Here is a 13,888-nt window from a genome sequence, read left to right as displayed (position 1 = left end):
CTCTTGGCTTGGCATCGAACCATACTGAAAAATAAATACACAATCAAACCCACATTTGTCATGGATACATGCTCTGGTCTTCTGTGCAAATTGGAAGAAAAATATACATACGATCTCTAAGACAACTTTTCAAAGATATCAAACAATATCAAGCACCACAACCTAATCAATAAAATCAATTTACAAAGGAGTAGGAGTAAGTAACCCATCTATAGTTCTTGTTTTCATTATGCAAATTCCATATTTCAGAACTCCAGGGATTACGTCGACCAGGTATCTGCTTCGTTGGCTGTCTAATCCAGAAATTGGAATCTCGTGTAAAGAAACTCTTATTTAGGTATCTACTGCACCTGGAGAGCGGAAATGCTTAAGAAGGTTTCATCCCCTAAATCTAACGACGATACAGGATATATCATCTTTACTCTCTCTTTTCACAGCCTCGACTATTAATTGCTTTGCAGCTTTCTGCGGGTCTTTGATCTTTCTTGCAATGTCGACAGCTTCTTGGTTAGCCACCACCTGCATTAATCGCACTTAAAAATTTATCTCCGGGGAGTGAGTTCGACAAAAGCGTTGCCAGGGGCGGATAAAAGGGCCCACGGCCAAAAGTTGCTGCTCCACCCCAGACCACTGGCTAGACTATTCTTGTAGAAGCATAATCCAATCAGTGCTGAAAATAGTTAAAGGGTGAAATGCCTCACCTTCCAAAGACCATCACTTGCAAGGATTAGGAGCTCTGTGCTGTTATCAACGTCAACATTTTGTATGTCGGGATCGGATCGCAAATGAGTCTTAAGGCTTTTGTCCCCAAAAGCACGAGAAACTGCCAGCTGGCCATTAACTCTAGGCACATCACCTAATAGAGAGATACACAAGATAGAATAATTATGTATAGTGAATGTAAGTGCAACCGTCAATCTTGTATGATCAAATCAACAGTACCAACTATGTATGCACCATGTAAAGTTTAAGCTGTTGCTTATCTATTATAGCTCCTATGTTGGAATACCAAGTTGGAACTAATGATACATGCAAAACAAAGATGCATCACACTTGCATTCACCACAAGTTTGATACATTTCGGTACTAAAAGAAAAAATCAAAAAATTATATTGATTCCCTACAGTTCACCAGCATTGATGTTCATTTGTAAAAATAAAAACTACGCATTGTTGAATTCATGAATGCAGACATGAAATCAACTCACAAATCTGATATAGATACTATGGGGCAATTGTAATATTGTTCCATTACAAATAAGGTGTAATGGTAAAATAGCTTCTTCATAATACAGGATCAAGGTTGCGTATATTTGTCATCCCCAAATCATATAGTGAAAAGAGCCCTGTGTCCCGGCCTCCCGGGCATTAATATTGCAAAACAATTAAGAGAAAACCTAATGCACTTTGATAGGAAAACAAATGGATAATTGTTGAGGATCCGGTAAAGAATACAACAAGAAGCTGATCCAATTCAAACAAAAGCACCAAGACGCCCAAAATAAGGATAAGTATGATTGATTGAATTTACAGGACTAAACTCAAAACAACCTCTAAAGTAGAAAACACAAAATGAATCTAACCCAGCCCAAGCTAATCGGAGCAGGAATACTCCAAAGAGCCGAATTAGTCTAGTCTAGAACACACAAAATGGTCTTATCCTAGCCCAAGGAAATCAAAGCAAAGAATGGCAAGTCAGCACCTAGTTGAAGAGCAGCACCAGAGGGCAGCGTGAGGCACCACCCTTGCGCCTCAGCACCTTGGACAACGCTGATATTGACTATCCTTAATCAAAGTTTACTGTCCTTGTGGGCCCACTTCATATGCTGGCATGGCATGGTGAGTTCGTATCACACTCCATTGAAGAAAGATACACAGTTTATTGAACTACTAATTGCGAGGGGAAAAAGCCTATGTTTTATAGTTGAGATCTTAACATTCAGAGTGCTGAAAGCTTTTGACAAGAAGCAGTCAGTCCATCATAGGAATTGCATAGATTTATGCAATGTTGGTTGTTGAGGAAGAAGTTGTTGTTTGGCATGCTGACACATACATATTTCTTACTAGCAACAACCAAACATGACTTTACATAATCAATCAACTCAGTACCAGATGGTTATCTTAAAAAAGAAGGCAAAAGTAATGATGTCTCTCCATCCAACATATGCTGTAATAGAGTTTCCAAGGGAAATTTAGGCCAAACAAACTACCTTCTAATATTATGTAAGAACAAAGGACTACTGTTGAAAACGATTGGATTTGTATCATCACTTCACATGCAGAGTCTAGGTATATCCAAGGAAAGCTACAAAAAATATACGGAAAAGTCTAATGTTTACCATCTTCAAACCAATCAAGTTGTTTATTTGGTTTGTCTGCTTGGTCCAAGAGGGTGATGATAGGGTAATTGAATGACAAGCAGTGGCTGCTATAAATACCTGGCATGTTTGAGACAAAGCCGCCTTTGTTCTCGATGCTGCCTCTTTCTGTGTTGGGCTCATGGTCTATGGTCATTTGAAGTGCCTGGCCACCTCTTGAAAGAACCGCACGTGAATCTCCAACATTGGCTACCCATAATCTTTGACCATTTATCAAAATTGCAGTAACAGCAGTAGACCCGCCCCGCCCCAAATCAGCACTCTGTGAAAGAATTGCTTGGTCTGTCCTCTCATAAGCTTTTGCAATGGCTCTATTGGGGTCAACCCAAAAGTTTTCCTAGAATGATAATAGGAGAGAGCTTAAGAAACACTTCCAAATTATTTATAAGAAGATCACAATGAGTAATTAGCCATTAGAAATTAAGGCAACATCTTACCTCCTTCAGTATATTGGAAAACAAATGCTTTTGTAGGAAGGCAGGCACAGTATCTCCCAAATGACCATCATAAATAGCAAATAACCCCAACTCATGCCCTTGTATGTGAATAAACTTAGCAACATGATAGTCCTCCATTGGATGATTAGCTTTCCCCTTTACTAAGCTGAAACCATACTTGATTAACCCCTCATGGCCTTTTCCCTTACCAGAGTTTGATGATGAACGTCCTACGAGCTACATGGCAAAAGTATTGTAGATAGAGATACAAATAGAAACTCAGTAACTATCTCCAAAATCTAAAAGCACCAATATTGGACCATACCAATAGAAAATGATTACATAAAATGAAAATTTTAAGTTAATCTAGTGCAGCAAACATCAATAACTACCCGGGGGGGGGGGGGGGGACATCAAAACAAGCAACCATTTCGCATTCTGATGGTTACAGAAAATAGTCAACTTGAACTAAGTTCAACAAGTGTGTGTGTCTCCATTCCGCAGCAACAAGTCTCTCTCTAAAGTAAATAAAAACCATATGATTTCGTATTCTGATGGATGGAGAGAACAGTCTACATGAACTAAGTTCAACAAGTGTGTCTCCATTTCATAGCCTCTCTATAGTAAGTAAAAACAATATGGTCTTATAGTATGGGTGGGAGCTACAAATAAGTTCTAAAGATGCAATCTCCCCAAAATAGATTTTTCCAACAGTTTTCAGTTTTCAGTTCAATGATCAATGTTGGTGTAAAATTCAGAGACCTGGTAATTGGTAAATGGTAGCACAATAAAGGCTAGGTGACAATGTAGCAATAGAGTCCACCAACTAGAGCACTTACCTAAGGAAACAAAATTTATATGGCAATACCATCAGAACTGATTCCTTTGATTACCAAGAAAAGAAATGCAATTTAAGCAAATAAATTCTTAAGTAAAATTTTCCAATATCCAAAACCCAAGTAAAAGGCAGTGACAGAGACTGATTTCACAACACTCATACCACAATAGCTCCATAATTAAATGAATTCATCAACCCAAAGATCAAGCCAGCTTGTATGCCAATAAACATTCGAGTAAAATAAAGGATCACCACTGATAAAGAAGGAAACAAAGTGGGGAAAAAGGGCAGGTACCTGAGAGTAGGAAGAATTAAAACAGCATAACCAATCCATCAAAATGAAAAAAAATTTCTTCAACACCTCTACCGAGCTAAATTAAATTCCCACCATCCACCTCTCGCATCAACTTTCAATCCAAATTCCAAACAAAACCCACTTCTCCAAATTCACAATCTGCAGCATCAAAACCCCAAAACGATCATATAAACAAGAAATAAAACATATATAAACCCTTACCCCCTAAAGCCCCAAAGAAACCCAAATTCAGAATGACCGACAAAAACAATAGTTGGTATCAGATAATTCATTCTTACGATCCAACTAAGTGCTTGAATTGGTCAACTTCTGCAGTCTTATTCTGCGTAGGGTTTTTTTTCGCTTGTTCCCCCTTCTTCTCCTCCTTATTGGTTTGCACAAGAAATTGAACAAACAAATGGTGAATATTGAAAATCAAAAGAAGAGAAATTTGACAAGCAAAAGGGCTTTTGATCATTGAAAATCAAAAGATTGAAGGCAATCAGTTGATGTGGGCGTGCCTCCGTGCCTGTGATGATAGGTAACCGTTTCGGGAAGTCTTCGCAGTCAGGGAGAGAGAGAGTATTGTAAAGAGAAAAGTCTACCGCAAAAGGAGACCTCTTCTTTGTTGTTGACTTTGTTGCTTCTTGCTATTATCCTCTTTTTGTCTGTTTCTTTATTTTGCACTGTTGCCACGACCCTATCTGCTCCGATCAACCTCCCCGCCCACATAACAATATAATAATTATTACTACCCAACCAAACCCATATTATTCTCCTCCAACGTCCCTGCCTAGTCCTTTTATCGTCTACTTTCATTTCATTTTTCTCATTTTTCAAGTAGATCATGTTGGGTTGACTAAGAAGTTAAAACCAGAAAGAAGAACTGTTTTTTTTTTTTTGAAACGGGGTTTGAAGAAGGTTAGGATTCGAACGCACGTCCTAATGGATGGATAATCCTTTACATACAACATGATTATCGTTCAACCAACGACTCACTCACTTGTCAGAGAGAAGAAACATGTATTTTTAGAAGTGATAATTTATTACATATAAGAAATATTACTGTATAGGAATTCTCTTATGCGGACACCCGCAAGTTATATTAACTTACGCACCTCAATCTCTTGAAACATGTGGGACCCAAAGTAGTGGGTCCCACTTGCCATTACACTTTTCAAAACACTTAAAAAGTAAAGTGCACAAGTTATTAAGTTGTGGACGTCGGCATAAGAGAATTTTTGTATTACTACATATTCCATATATGTATGTCTAAAATAAATACCCTAGGACACCACATTGTTGGTTATTTTTTTAATAATTGATAACTACCTCATACGAGTTCAGCCAAATTTGTCCTTTAGACAGTTGACATCCTCTAAACTTGAGCAGTCAGACCCTTTCTCTGTAGATTGAAATTCTTGTAATTCCTAAACAAACTTTTCATTTACACAAATTTACCATATGTACTTAAATTTAGGCAAAATCCCAGCGTGAGTCGTCAGATCCTTTCTCTATAGATTGAAATTCTAGTAATTCCTAAAAAAACTTTTCATTTACACAAATTTTCCATCTGTGCCTAAACTTGGGCAAAAACCCAACGTGCGGCCACAAGGATATCGCTCCAATTGGAATCGAACGTAGGACTTCCTGGGCTCATACAGTTTGACTTCAAAGAGATTCACCACTAAGTTATCACCGAAGTGGTTGGTTACTTAGTATCTTATAAATACCTTATAGCAAGCGTTACATTTGAAGTATGAACATCATAAGGCAGAGGAGTATTTTACTTGCAGCTTGGAATTATTTTGTTCAACCAAAAAAAACACGGTTGCTAATTAATGAACTATCTAACAATAATTCTAAGGGACTTGGTCCTGGGTTTGATTGTCAAACCTAATTATTTATCATTCCATAATTTCCATGGTTATGGACCAGCACATCTCACTATCCCCCGATTGCTATGTGCATGTAATTTTTAGGACCAAAATTGTGCATGTACTATTAGTTACTACTGTATATACATAATACATATATACACCTAATTTCCTCACTTTTGATGTGATATTAATCTTTTTAGTCATCTGGGTTTTAATTTAACTGCATATATATATATATATATATATATCTTGGCATGATAAATGGTAGTGGCACACATCATCTGAATCATAGATTAGATTATCTTTATATTCTTATTGTGGGTGCATATATATATGGCTTTTGATTTTCAACTTTGATTACTGAAAAGACTTTTTTTTATATAGAAAATATGACCATATGTATTTCCACAGTCTCTGTCAATCTATATTTAATTATATTGGTCCCTAATCTATCTCTCTTTTGAAATAAAAAAATAAGGAGTACTGTTGTTGACTAACATTGCAGTGGTCCTTAATCGAATCCGATGCTTTTGCTCTTAAAAAAAAACATTTCAGATTCAGTACCTTTTGATTTTTCTGTCCATTGACAAAAAGAAATCAAAAAGGAAACTAAAAATGAACCAAAATTATATATAAGATGATGATAGCTAGGCTTTAATTTATGCCCTATTTTCAGTACCTTTGGTTCATTAATATTCTAAGGCTTTATTTCTCATTTGTTGAAATTATTTTGTTATAAATCGGTGGTTATATTCTTTTCTAGCTACTGTTATTTACTGAACCCCAGAGACATGCAAGTCCTGCTGGTTAGGAGGGCACTAGAAGTCTAGAATAGAATTAGGAAACATGAACTTCACTTCATGTCTACCATGGTTACATATACACCCACATGCATGCATCTTAGTATGTGTTAACATGCCAATTCCAAAGCCAATACTGTTTTTTTGATTGGTGAATCTCTTTGGGTTAAACTGTATATACCCAAGAAGTCTTGATCAGTTCGATTTCTAGTGGGAGCAATATTCTTCATGGCCATGCACTGAAAATTTGGGGTCTAGCTTTGATGACAGTAATTTACACACTTGGACATGTCTCAGGTGCTCGTTTCAATCCCTGCAGTTTCGTTCGCCTTGGCTGCTGCAAGAAAGTTAAGTTGGAAACATGTGAGTGATGATCATCAATTCAACAATGCTTATTTGTAACATCTATTTATATAGCATGTACGAAACAAAGAAGTTTCGGTTGGGATAGTAAATTTAACTATGGTAAAGGTTGTAAGTTCAACTTCAACGCCTAGTAGATTTGATGTTATTTCTTCCCACGCCTAGCCGTTTCGGCATTATTTCCTTGTATGCGCCAAAGGCCTATGGGAGGTTCTCTTTGCACGGGCTTCGGCTCTGTCTCAACTATTGTTAGCGTGGATCGAGCTGGAGGCCCGAGTGAGCTGGCCAGTTGTCCGCTAGGTTGGGGAATTATCGCTAAGCAAAAAGAAAAAGTTGTATAAACTCATAGAACAAAAGTTATATAGGTTCCCATGTATGTATAAGCTCAGTTGTCGGGAGCAACACTTGCAAGTCTTACTCTCAGAGTATTGTTCAACAATGAAGATGATCTTCGGCTGATCGCAACCCAGTATACAGATTCAAGCTATCACATGGGAATTCGTAATCACTTTCATTTTGATGTTCATTATTCTTGGCGTTGCTACAGATCATAGAGCGGTATGATCTTTGAAATTCCAAGACTTGCTTTGATTCAATCTAGATGCACAAAATCTTCACGGACTCTCATTGCTTTCTGAACAACATGACAGAGCAAAGGCCTCGCCGGAATTGCCATAGGCGGTACGTTGCTGTTCAACGTCATGATTGCTGGGTAAATGAACCCACCTCCATAGCTCCTCCATCTTCTTTACTTTCTATAGCTGCTCAGTCTTCTCTGCAAATTGTGCAGGCCAATAACCGGAGCTTCAATGAACCCAGCAAGGAGCGTAGGACCTGATGTAGTTTCCGCTGTTTATAAGAATCTTGGGTCTTCATTGTAGCCCCAGTTGTTGGAGCTTTGGCTGCAGACCTGGCTTACAGTGTACTCAGAGTCCCTAAAACAGAGGATCCTGAGGGGAGAGGGAGAGCACAAAAAGTGTATACAATGAACTTTATTTCCTTCCGATCCATAACAAGAACTCCATAACTTTACATTGTACCAAGAACTTCTGCTCTGCTAACATTAGGTACTTTTCTATTCAATAGCTGAGACATTTCACATCATTCGTACATATTCTAACATAACGCAAACATAAAGTGTAATCAAATACCCAACCAATCAAGTAAACAAGAAAGGGCACACTTTGCATTTATTAGAGGACTACACATACCTACATTGATGCTCCTCTGCCTTATAAGAATTGACAAATACTATACAGGAAAAAAATCTACATATATTGTACGTCAATGAAAAAGGATAGCAGTTGGGATGCATTTATCATTTTCGACAATCATACACATCGGTTGTCAGCATTCCATCAAGTTCGGTTGGTGAAGTAAGAAAACTGCAGACAGAGACTCATCAAGCAACCATAAGCACCATTGCGTCCTTCAACCCCAGGATTTAGTCTCAATGCACATCCGTTTACCTAAATCCCAAAAAACGCCCCGAACAGGCAACAAGAATAAACGATTTTAATATTCGACGCTCAGAAAAAAGGCCCAACAGCCAAGAACAAGCAATACTTCTTTTTGATGAATAAGAACAAACACTAAATTGAAAAATAAAATAGCATTCAATGTTCACAATCTTATCACTCCCTTTCTTCCAGGATTAACAATTAAAGGAATCACTTATGGCTCTAGCCGTATAATTAGATGACATTGACAATTCTGGTCACACACAATCTCTCCAGACATAGAATCGTCAAACATCGTGAGAAAGTAATTTGCAGAACATTCTTTTGAACCTTAATGAAGGTACAAACTGTTATTTTCAATCAGTTCTCAAGGAATCATATATTTTCCGAGTCTTACAAAATGTGCAAAGATTTCTTACCCTGTTTGAGAAAGCCGCCTCCACGACATTATCTGGTGAGATTGTGGATGACTCTGTAAGTATGATGAACTAGTTCCGATGCCATTTTCATCCCCAACAAAATGCTCTGAGAAACTAGAAGTTGGAGGAGACCAAACCGGAACTACACCCCCATCCCTTTCTCTCTGACCATTACCACTACTCGAAGATTCTGCTGTGGAATCTTCAGCATTCCCCAGTGCAATCGTGATATTGAACTGTGGCATTGTGCTATTACCTAGACGATTTTGTGTAACCTCTTGGTTTAGGGGGTCTCTTGTTGGCTCTTGATTGACATGTATATCTCTTGGAACTTCTGCTCTGCCTTCTTCTGCAAAATTTCGAACTGAAGAAGTTTCTTCCTCTTCAACTCTCACCAAAGAACAAGTAATACTTGGAACCATCTGATCCTCGTAACGTCGAATTGTAGCAGGAGGATTGTTCCTCACAGGTTCATGGTTCTCCTCCATCAGGGTATCTTGGGGAAAAGCAAATGGTGCTGATTCAGTGGACTCCCCAAGCCCTTCCTCGGTCCCATTCTCCATTACAGCTCTTGAAGCTGCTTCTTGCTGCCACATAGCTGAAAGTGCTTGTTGCAACCTGACTTTTGCTGCATCTATCCCTACGACTGGAAGGGGGTAATTTGATCCCAGCTCAATTCCGGCAGCTTCAAGTACAGATTCAGGCGCATTCCATGGGTGGTGTATCCATTCTGTTGGTAGTCTGGCCAGCTCAGGAAGCCACCGCCGCACATATTCTCCATTGGGGTCGAACTTGTAACCCTCAAACTATAAAACATTGATGAATTAAATTAAGAAATTACCTCACTGACAGTTTCTTATCTAAAATAATTGAGTAGTTGATATGCATAAGTTAAAACTTAAATGTGATATATAGATTTGAGTTTTGGCACTTGGCAAGAATATAGAGACATCAATCAAAAAACAACACAGAAGACAAAATCTATTAGGGCAATTCGACTAATGCAAAACTTCTATTCAAAGTGTTATTAAAGATACACGAAATATTTATGCAAAACTGCATCAATGATTAACAAAGTCCAAAGATCAGGAATGCTGCTAAGTGTCAACCAGAATTATAAAATCAACCAGAACCCGTAGTATATAAGTCCAAGATGCAGTAAAGATGTAGTCAGATATTTGCAAGAGGAAATCATTAATCAATATATTCAAGCAAAATGAAAACCTTCACTTCAACTTACAGAACCTCAACAGCAACTATAGAATAGGCCTTCCGTTTTAGCATTTTACCAAGTTAAGGTATCAAGCGGGGGCATAAACAATGTATGATATAAGCTTCCAACATATATCATTGTTTAGGCACTTGGGCAGGAGAACACAAGACAGGAGTCCAAAACACACAAGTACTGCCAAAAGATATAAGGCCAACTTAAAGAGAAAATTCTGCAGGGGGTCACAAATACAACAAAATCATCGAAACTCAAAACACAAGAAAGAGAAATAGTGAATGATATAATTAAGAATCATGTAACACAAAGTTCACAGGTTCTAACCCTGGAAAAACTCTCCGCATATTATGCGGGGGAAGGCTATGTACATCTTACCTGTTCTCGACCCCGCACACTGTGAGAGCCTTGTGATTGAGAGTTGTTGTTTACAACGCAAAGTTCACACCACCATGACAAAAAGAAATATGTATGTGCGCAGATATTTATGTGCATGTAAAACTGTGTGTAAAGAGACAAGGAGCAGAAATAATATATGAAGTACTATTCCACCTGTGGATTGTCTATGCGATCCAACTCACGGCTATCTGGGAGAGTACCAGATATATATTGCCAACCAAGAGCAAAAAGAAATAAGTATGTGCGCAGATATTTATGTGCATGTAAAACTGTGTGTAAAGAGACATGGAGCAGAAATAATATATGAAGTACTATTCCACCTGTGGATTGTCTATGCGATCCAACTCGCGGCTATCTGGGAGAGTACCAGATATATATTGCCAACCAAGAGCATCGCTTTCTAAATCTGCATCCAATAATGTATCCCAGAAGTATTTCATTCCCCATCTCCATGGAAGTTGCAGGACCTTCACAAAGAAACTGGCAACTACAACTCTTATACGATCATGCAGCCAACCTGTGGCCCACAATTCTCTCATACCAGCATCCACTAACGGATAACCAGTTCTACCTTGTCTCCATGCCTTAAAATAGCCTTCATCAACAACCCAAGGAAAAAACTTAAGGTGCCCTAGAAGAGGTCGTTCATGACTGTAAGGATGGTTAAAACTCATGTATCTTGAATACTCTCTAAGGCCAATTGACTTCAGAAACAAGTTCACACTCTCTACACCAGCCTTGTTCCCTTCATTGGCCCACAAGACCTGCTTGATCCGAACAAGATGGAAGACTTTTCTAACACTTACCTCCCCAAAATGAAGGTGGGGGGAGAGAAATGAGGTTGTAGCAGCATCTGCCTTTCTACGATTCGTTGAGTACTCAATTAATGCTCCATTTAGGAATGTGGTCAAAGCTTTATCAGCATTACTCCACCCCGGTGACCATGCTCGAGCAAGAAGGGCATTACTTCCCTTCTCAGATTCGTCTTCAAACATCAAACTATCTGAAGGGCACCTAGATACATCACCTGTAAGAGTGCAAGCAATGTTGTAGATGACCAAATATATGAGAGGTTGAAAATATCATAAGTTAACTGTTACCAGTGCTTTGAAATTAACTAACTTATAAATTCTAATACTACCAAACTATTTGAAAAGTCAAACAACAATAGTTTCTCATTTTATCCAGAATAACACTTGGCATATGCAGGTGAACCCGATGAACGAGTTTCTGCTACCACATCCATCTAAAGATCTCTCTATTACATGTTTGAACCTCGCAGTAATTTTACGGGTTTTTTGTTGCAAATCTAATGAAACTTTAGCAGAGAAAAGTGAATTATGCCATGCTTTCTACTATCTGCTATTATTTCCTTTCCTGTCACTAAAGTTAGACAAAACTTGAAGACAAGTATTAATCCCTGAATTCTTCCAATTATATTAGTTCAGCACAACTACACAAATACATAATGCCTCGCCACACATTTTAACATAATCGGACATGATGCAGCCATTGCACAGACTTAGAAAGTCACAGACCAATTTCAGAATATGTTACTTCCCAACCCCACAAAGGTGTATAAAGATAACTACCAAAACACCTCATTTTTGTTTTGATAAACTTAATCATTGATTGTCAAATAAAATATAATACGCAGTCAGCCTTAAGTTTCCACACATTATTGCAAGAAAAGGTTTTGTTTTGCAAATTTGATTAACTATTGGAAACAAAAGTTTCCTATCGACAATAATTTTCTATTTTTTTGATGCTCTTCTACTCTTTCTGATCTTACGTAAAAAATTTAAGAATCATTGTGGGGGCATGAACCTGAAATTATCCGTTTTGGTGGTAGAAGTGGAGCCTCTGGATCATAAGGCATGCTAAGGCATCTTTCCCAGAAAGCAGTAAAAGTTGTGAAAGGGTGACCTTGGGCATCATTAACATCCCACGGTTCGTAGAGTAAATCCGAATTGAAGGAACGAACAGCAACACCATGAGCACCTAAAACCTCTTTTGCCCTGTGATCCCTGACGAGGGACATGGGATCTGAAATCATACAACAGCCACTAAATGTTGATATGCAACATTGGATCTAGATTTCTCTGTTCACTATTTGATAAAAGTTTCGACAAACTAAAGATACAGAAATCAATTTGTTAAAAGAAACACAATACATACATGCCTTTTCATTCTTCAATATAAAGTTTTAAACACATAATGAGCCGATCATGATAGAAAAAACTATAGATAGAAGTAACATGAATCTAAATATCATAAAACCTGAAGAAAAGAGGGCTCCAGTAGTAATATAATACTAAGAAGAAAACTTCATCTATTCCAGAATGAAAAATACTATATTATACAAAGATGCACAATCCAATCAAAATCATAGAACATGGATAAAGAGGAATAAACATTAAAATAAACAAAACCCATCTGCGAAAATCAATTAATTATTTCAGAGGTCAAAACCACATGATGCCCAATCTCCATGCAAATAAAAAAATGAATAAAATTAACAGACTTTAAGACAAAATTGCAAGACTGTCTGAGTTAAAAGAAACTGACCATATAAGTGGTTGAAGAAGAGCTGAGTAGCACCAGTAGATTTGACAATCTCAAGAAGAGTGGCCACACTGTCAGCTGACCTCTTGGTTAGGAGGGTTGTGCCAAGGCTCCTCAGGGAAGATTCAAGGTGAGCCAAGCTGTGCTTAATCCACCACCTTGAAACCCTCCCTGGGTTGTAGTGACCCTCCTCTTCGGGTGCCCATATAAATACTGCAACCACAGCACCTGCTCTCACACCAGCTAATAGTGCTGGGTTATCCTCTACCCTCAGATCTCTCCTAAACCATACTATGCTACACCCACCACCTGCCATCTCCAAAACTCACCAAACCCAGAAAAAAAAAAACAACCCAATTTGTCTCTCTCAATCCTTAACCACTAACAATTTACATAATTTATTGTCCTCCCTCAGACATCCCGTGAAGCACACCAACTTGGAAGAAGGATTTCAGACCAAAACTTGGGCTTTGATCTATCTGTTACCTGCGTTATCTTGTTGGATTGTTTTTTATTGCCTTTTTTTTTTCACTCCACTTTTCTTGGATGGATTTATTTGGGAAAGAATAATATAATTATTTTCTTCTCAATTTGATTCAAATTACATTTACATCCCTTTACATCAAATCAAAGCCTATTCATATATATTCCTCCCATTATCACATGGTTATCTTTTCTGCCCCAATGCAAAGTTTTTATAGATTTATTTACTTTGGGAGAAGTTACTAATTTGCATGAAGAAAATTCAAAATTGAGAAAATCATGGGCATATTCGTCATTTCAATTAAAAAATAGAAGTGAAAATCAAAGAATTAAGATGTAACTGCAAT

At 37.8% G+C, this 13,888-nt stretch overlaps 2 protein-coding genes across 3 annotated transcripts; both read right to left on the bottom strand.

The window, feature by feature from the left end:
- Positions 1-10: 10 nt before the first annotated feature.
- Positions 11-4,531, bottom strand: LOC120010831 (probable protein phosphatase 2C 10). Its single transcript, XM_038861714.1, has 6 exons — positions 4,247-4,531; positions 3,948-4,106; positions 2,815-3,051; positions 2,438-2,714; positions 702-856; positions 11-519 (listed from the first exon to the last, which is right to left on the bottom strand). Exons 2-6 carry the CDS (start codon positions 3,984-3,986, stop codon positions 379-381), a joined length of 849 nt encoding a protein of 282 aa, XP_038717642.1. The 5' UTR covers positions 3,987-4,106; positions 4,247-4,531; the 3' UTR covers positions 11-378.
- Positions 4,532-8,037: 3,506 nt separating this feature from the next.
- On the bottom strand, positions 8,038-13,604 carry LOC120011141 (cryptochrome-1). Of its 2 annotated transcripts, XM_038862201.1 has the most exons (5): positions 13,062-13,604; positions 12,321-12,539; positions 10,814-11,520; positions 8,870-9,675; positions 8,038-8,459 (listed from the first exon to the last, which is right to left on the bottom strand). In XM_038862201.1, the coding sequence occupies exons 1-5, from the start codon at positions 13,372-13,374 to the stop codon at positions 8,456-8,458; spliced, it is 2,049 nt and encodes a 682-aa protein (XP_038718129.1). In that variant the 5' UTR covers positions 13,375-13,604; the 3' UTR covers positions 8,038-8,455. The 2 variants fall into 2 exon arrangements, with proteins under 2 accessions (XP_038718129.1, XP_038718130.1); XM_038862202.1 differs by lacking the exon at positions 8,038-8,459 and having other exon boundaries at positions 8,567-9,675.
- Positions 13,605-13,888: the final 284 nt, after the last annotated feature.

The sequence above is a fragment of the Tripterygium wilfordii genome, chromosome 12 (genome assembly GCF_013401445.1).
Source record: "Tripterygium wilfordii isolate XIE 37 chromosome 12, ASM1340144v1, whole genome shotgun sequence".
NCBI lineage: Eukaryota > Viridiplantae > Streptophyta > Magnoliopsida > Celastrales > Celastraceae > Tripterygium > Tripterygium wilfordii.
The sequence above is the reverse complement of the archived record's forward strand: the minus strand, read 5'-3'. Positions and strand labels throughout refer to the sequence as shown.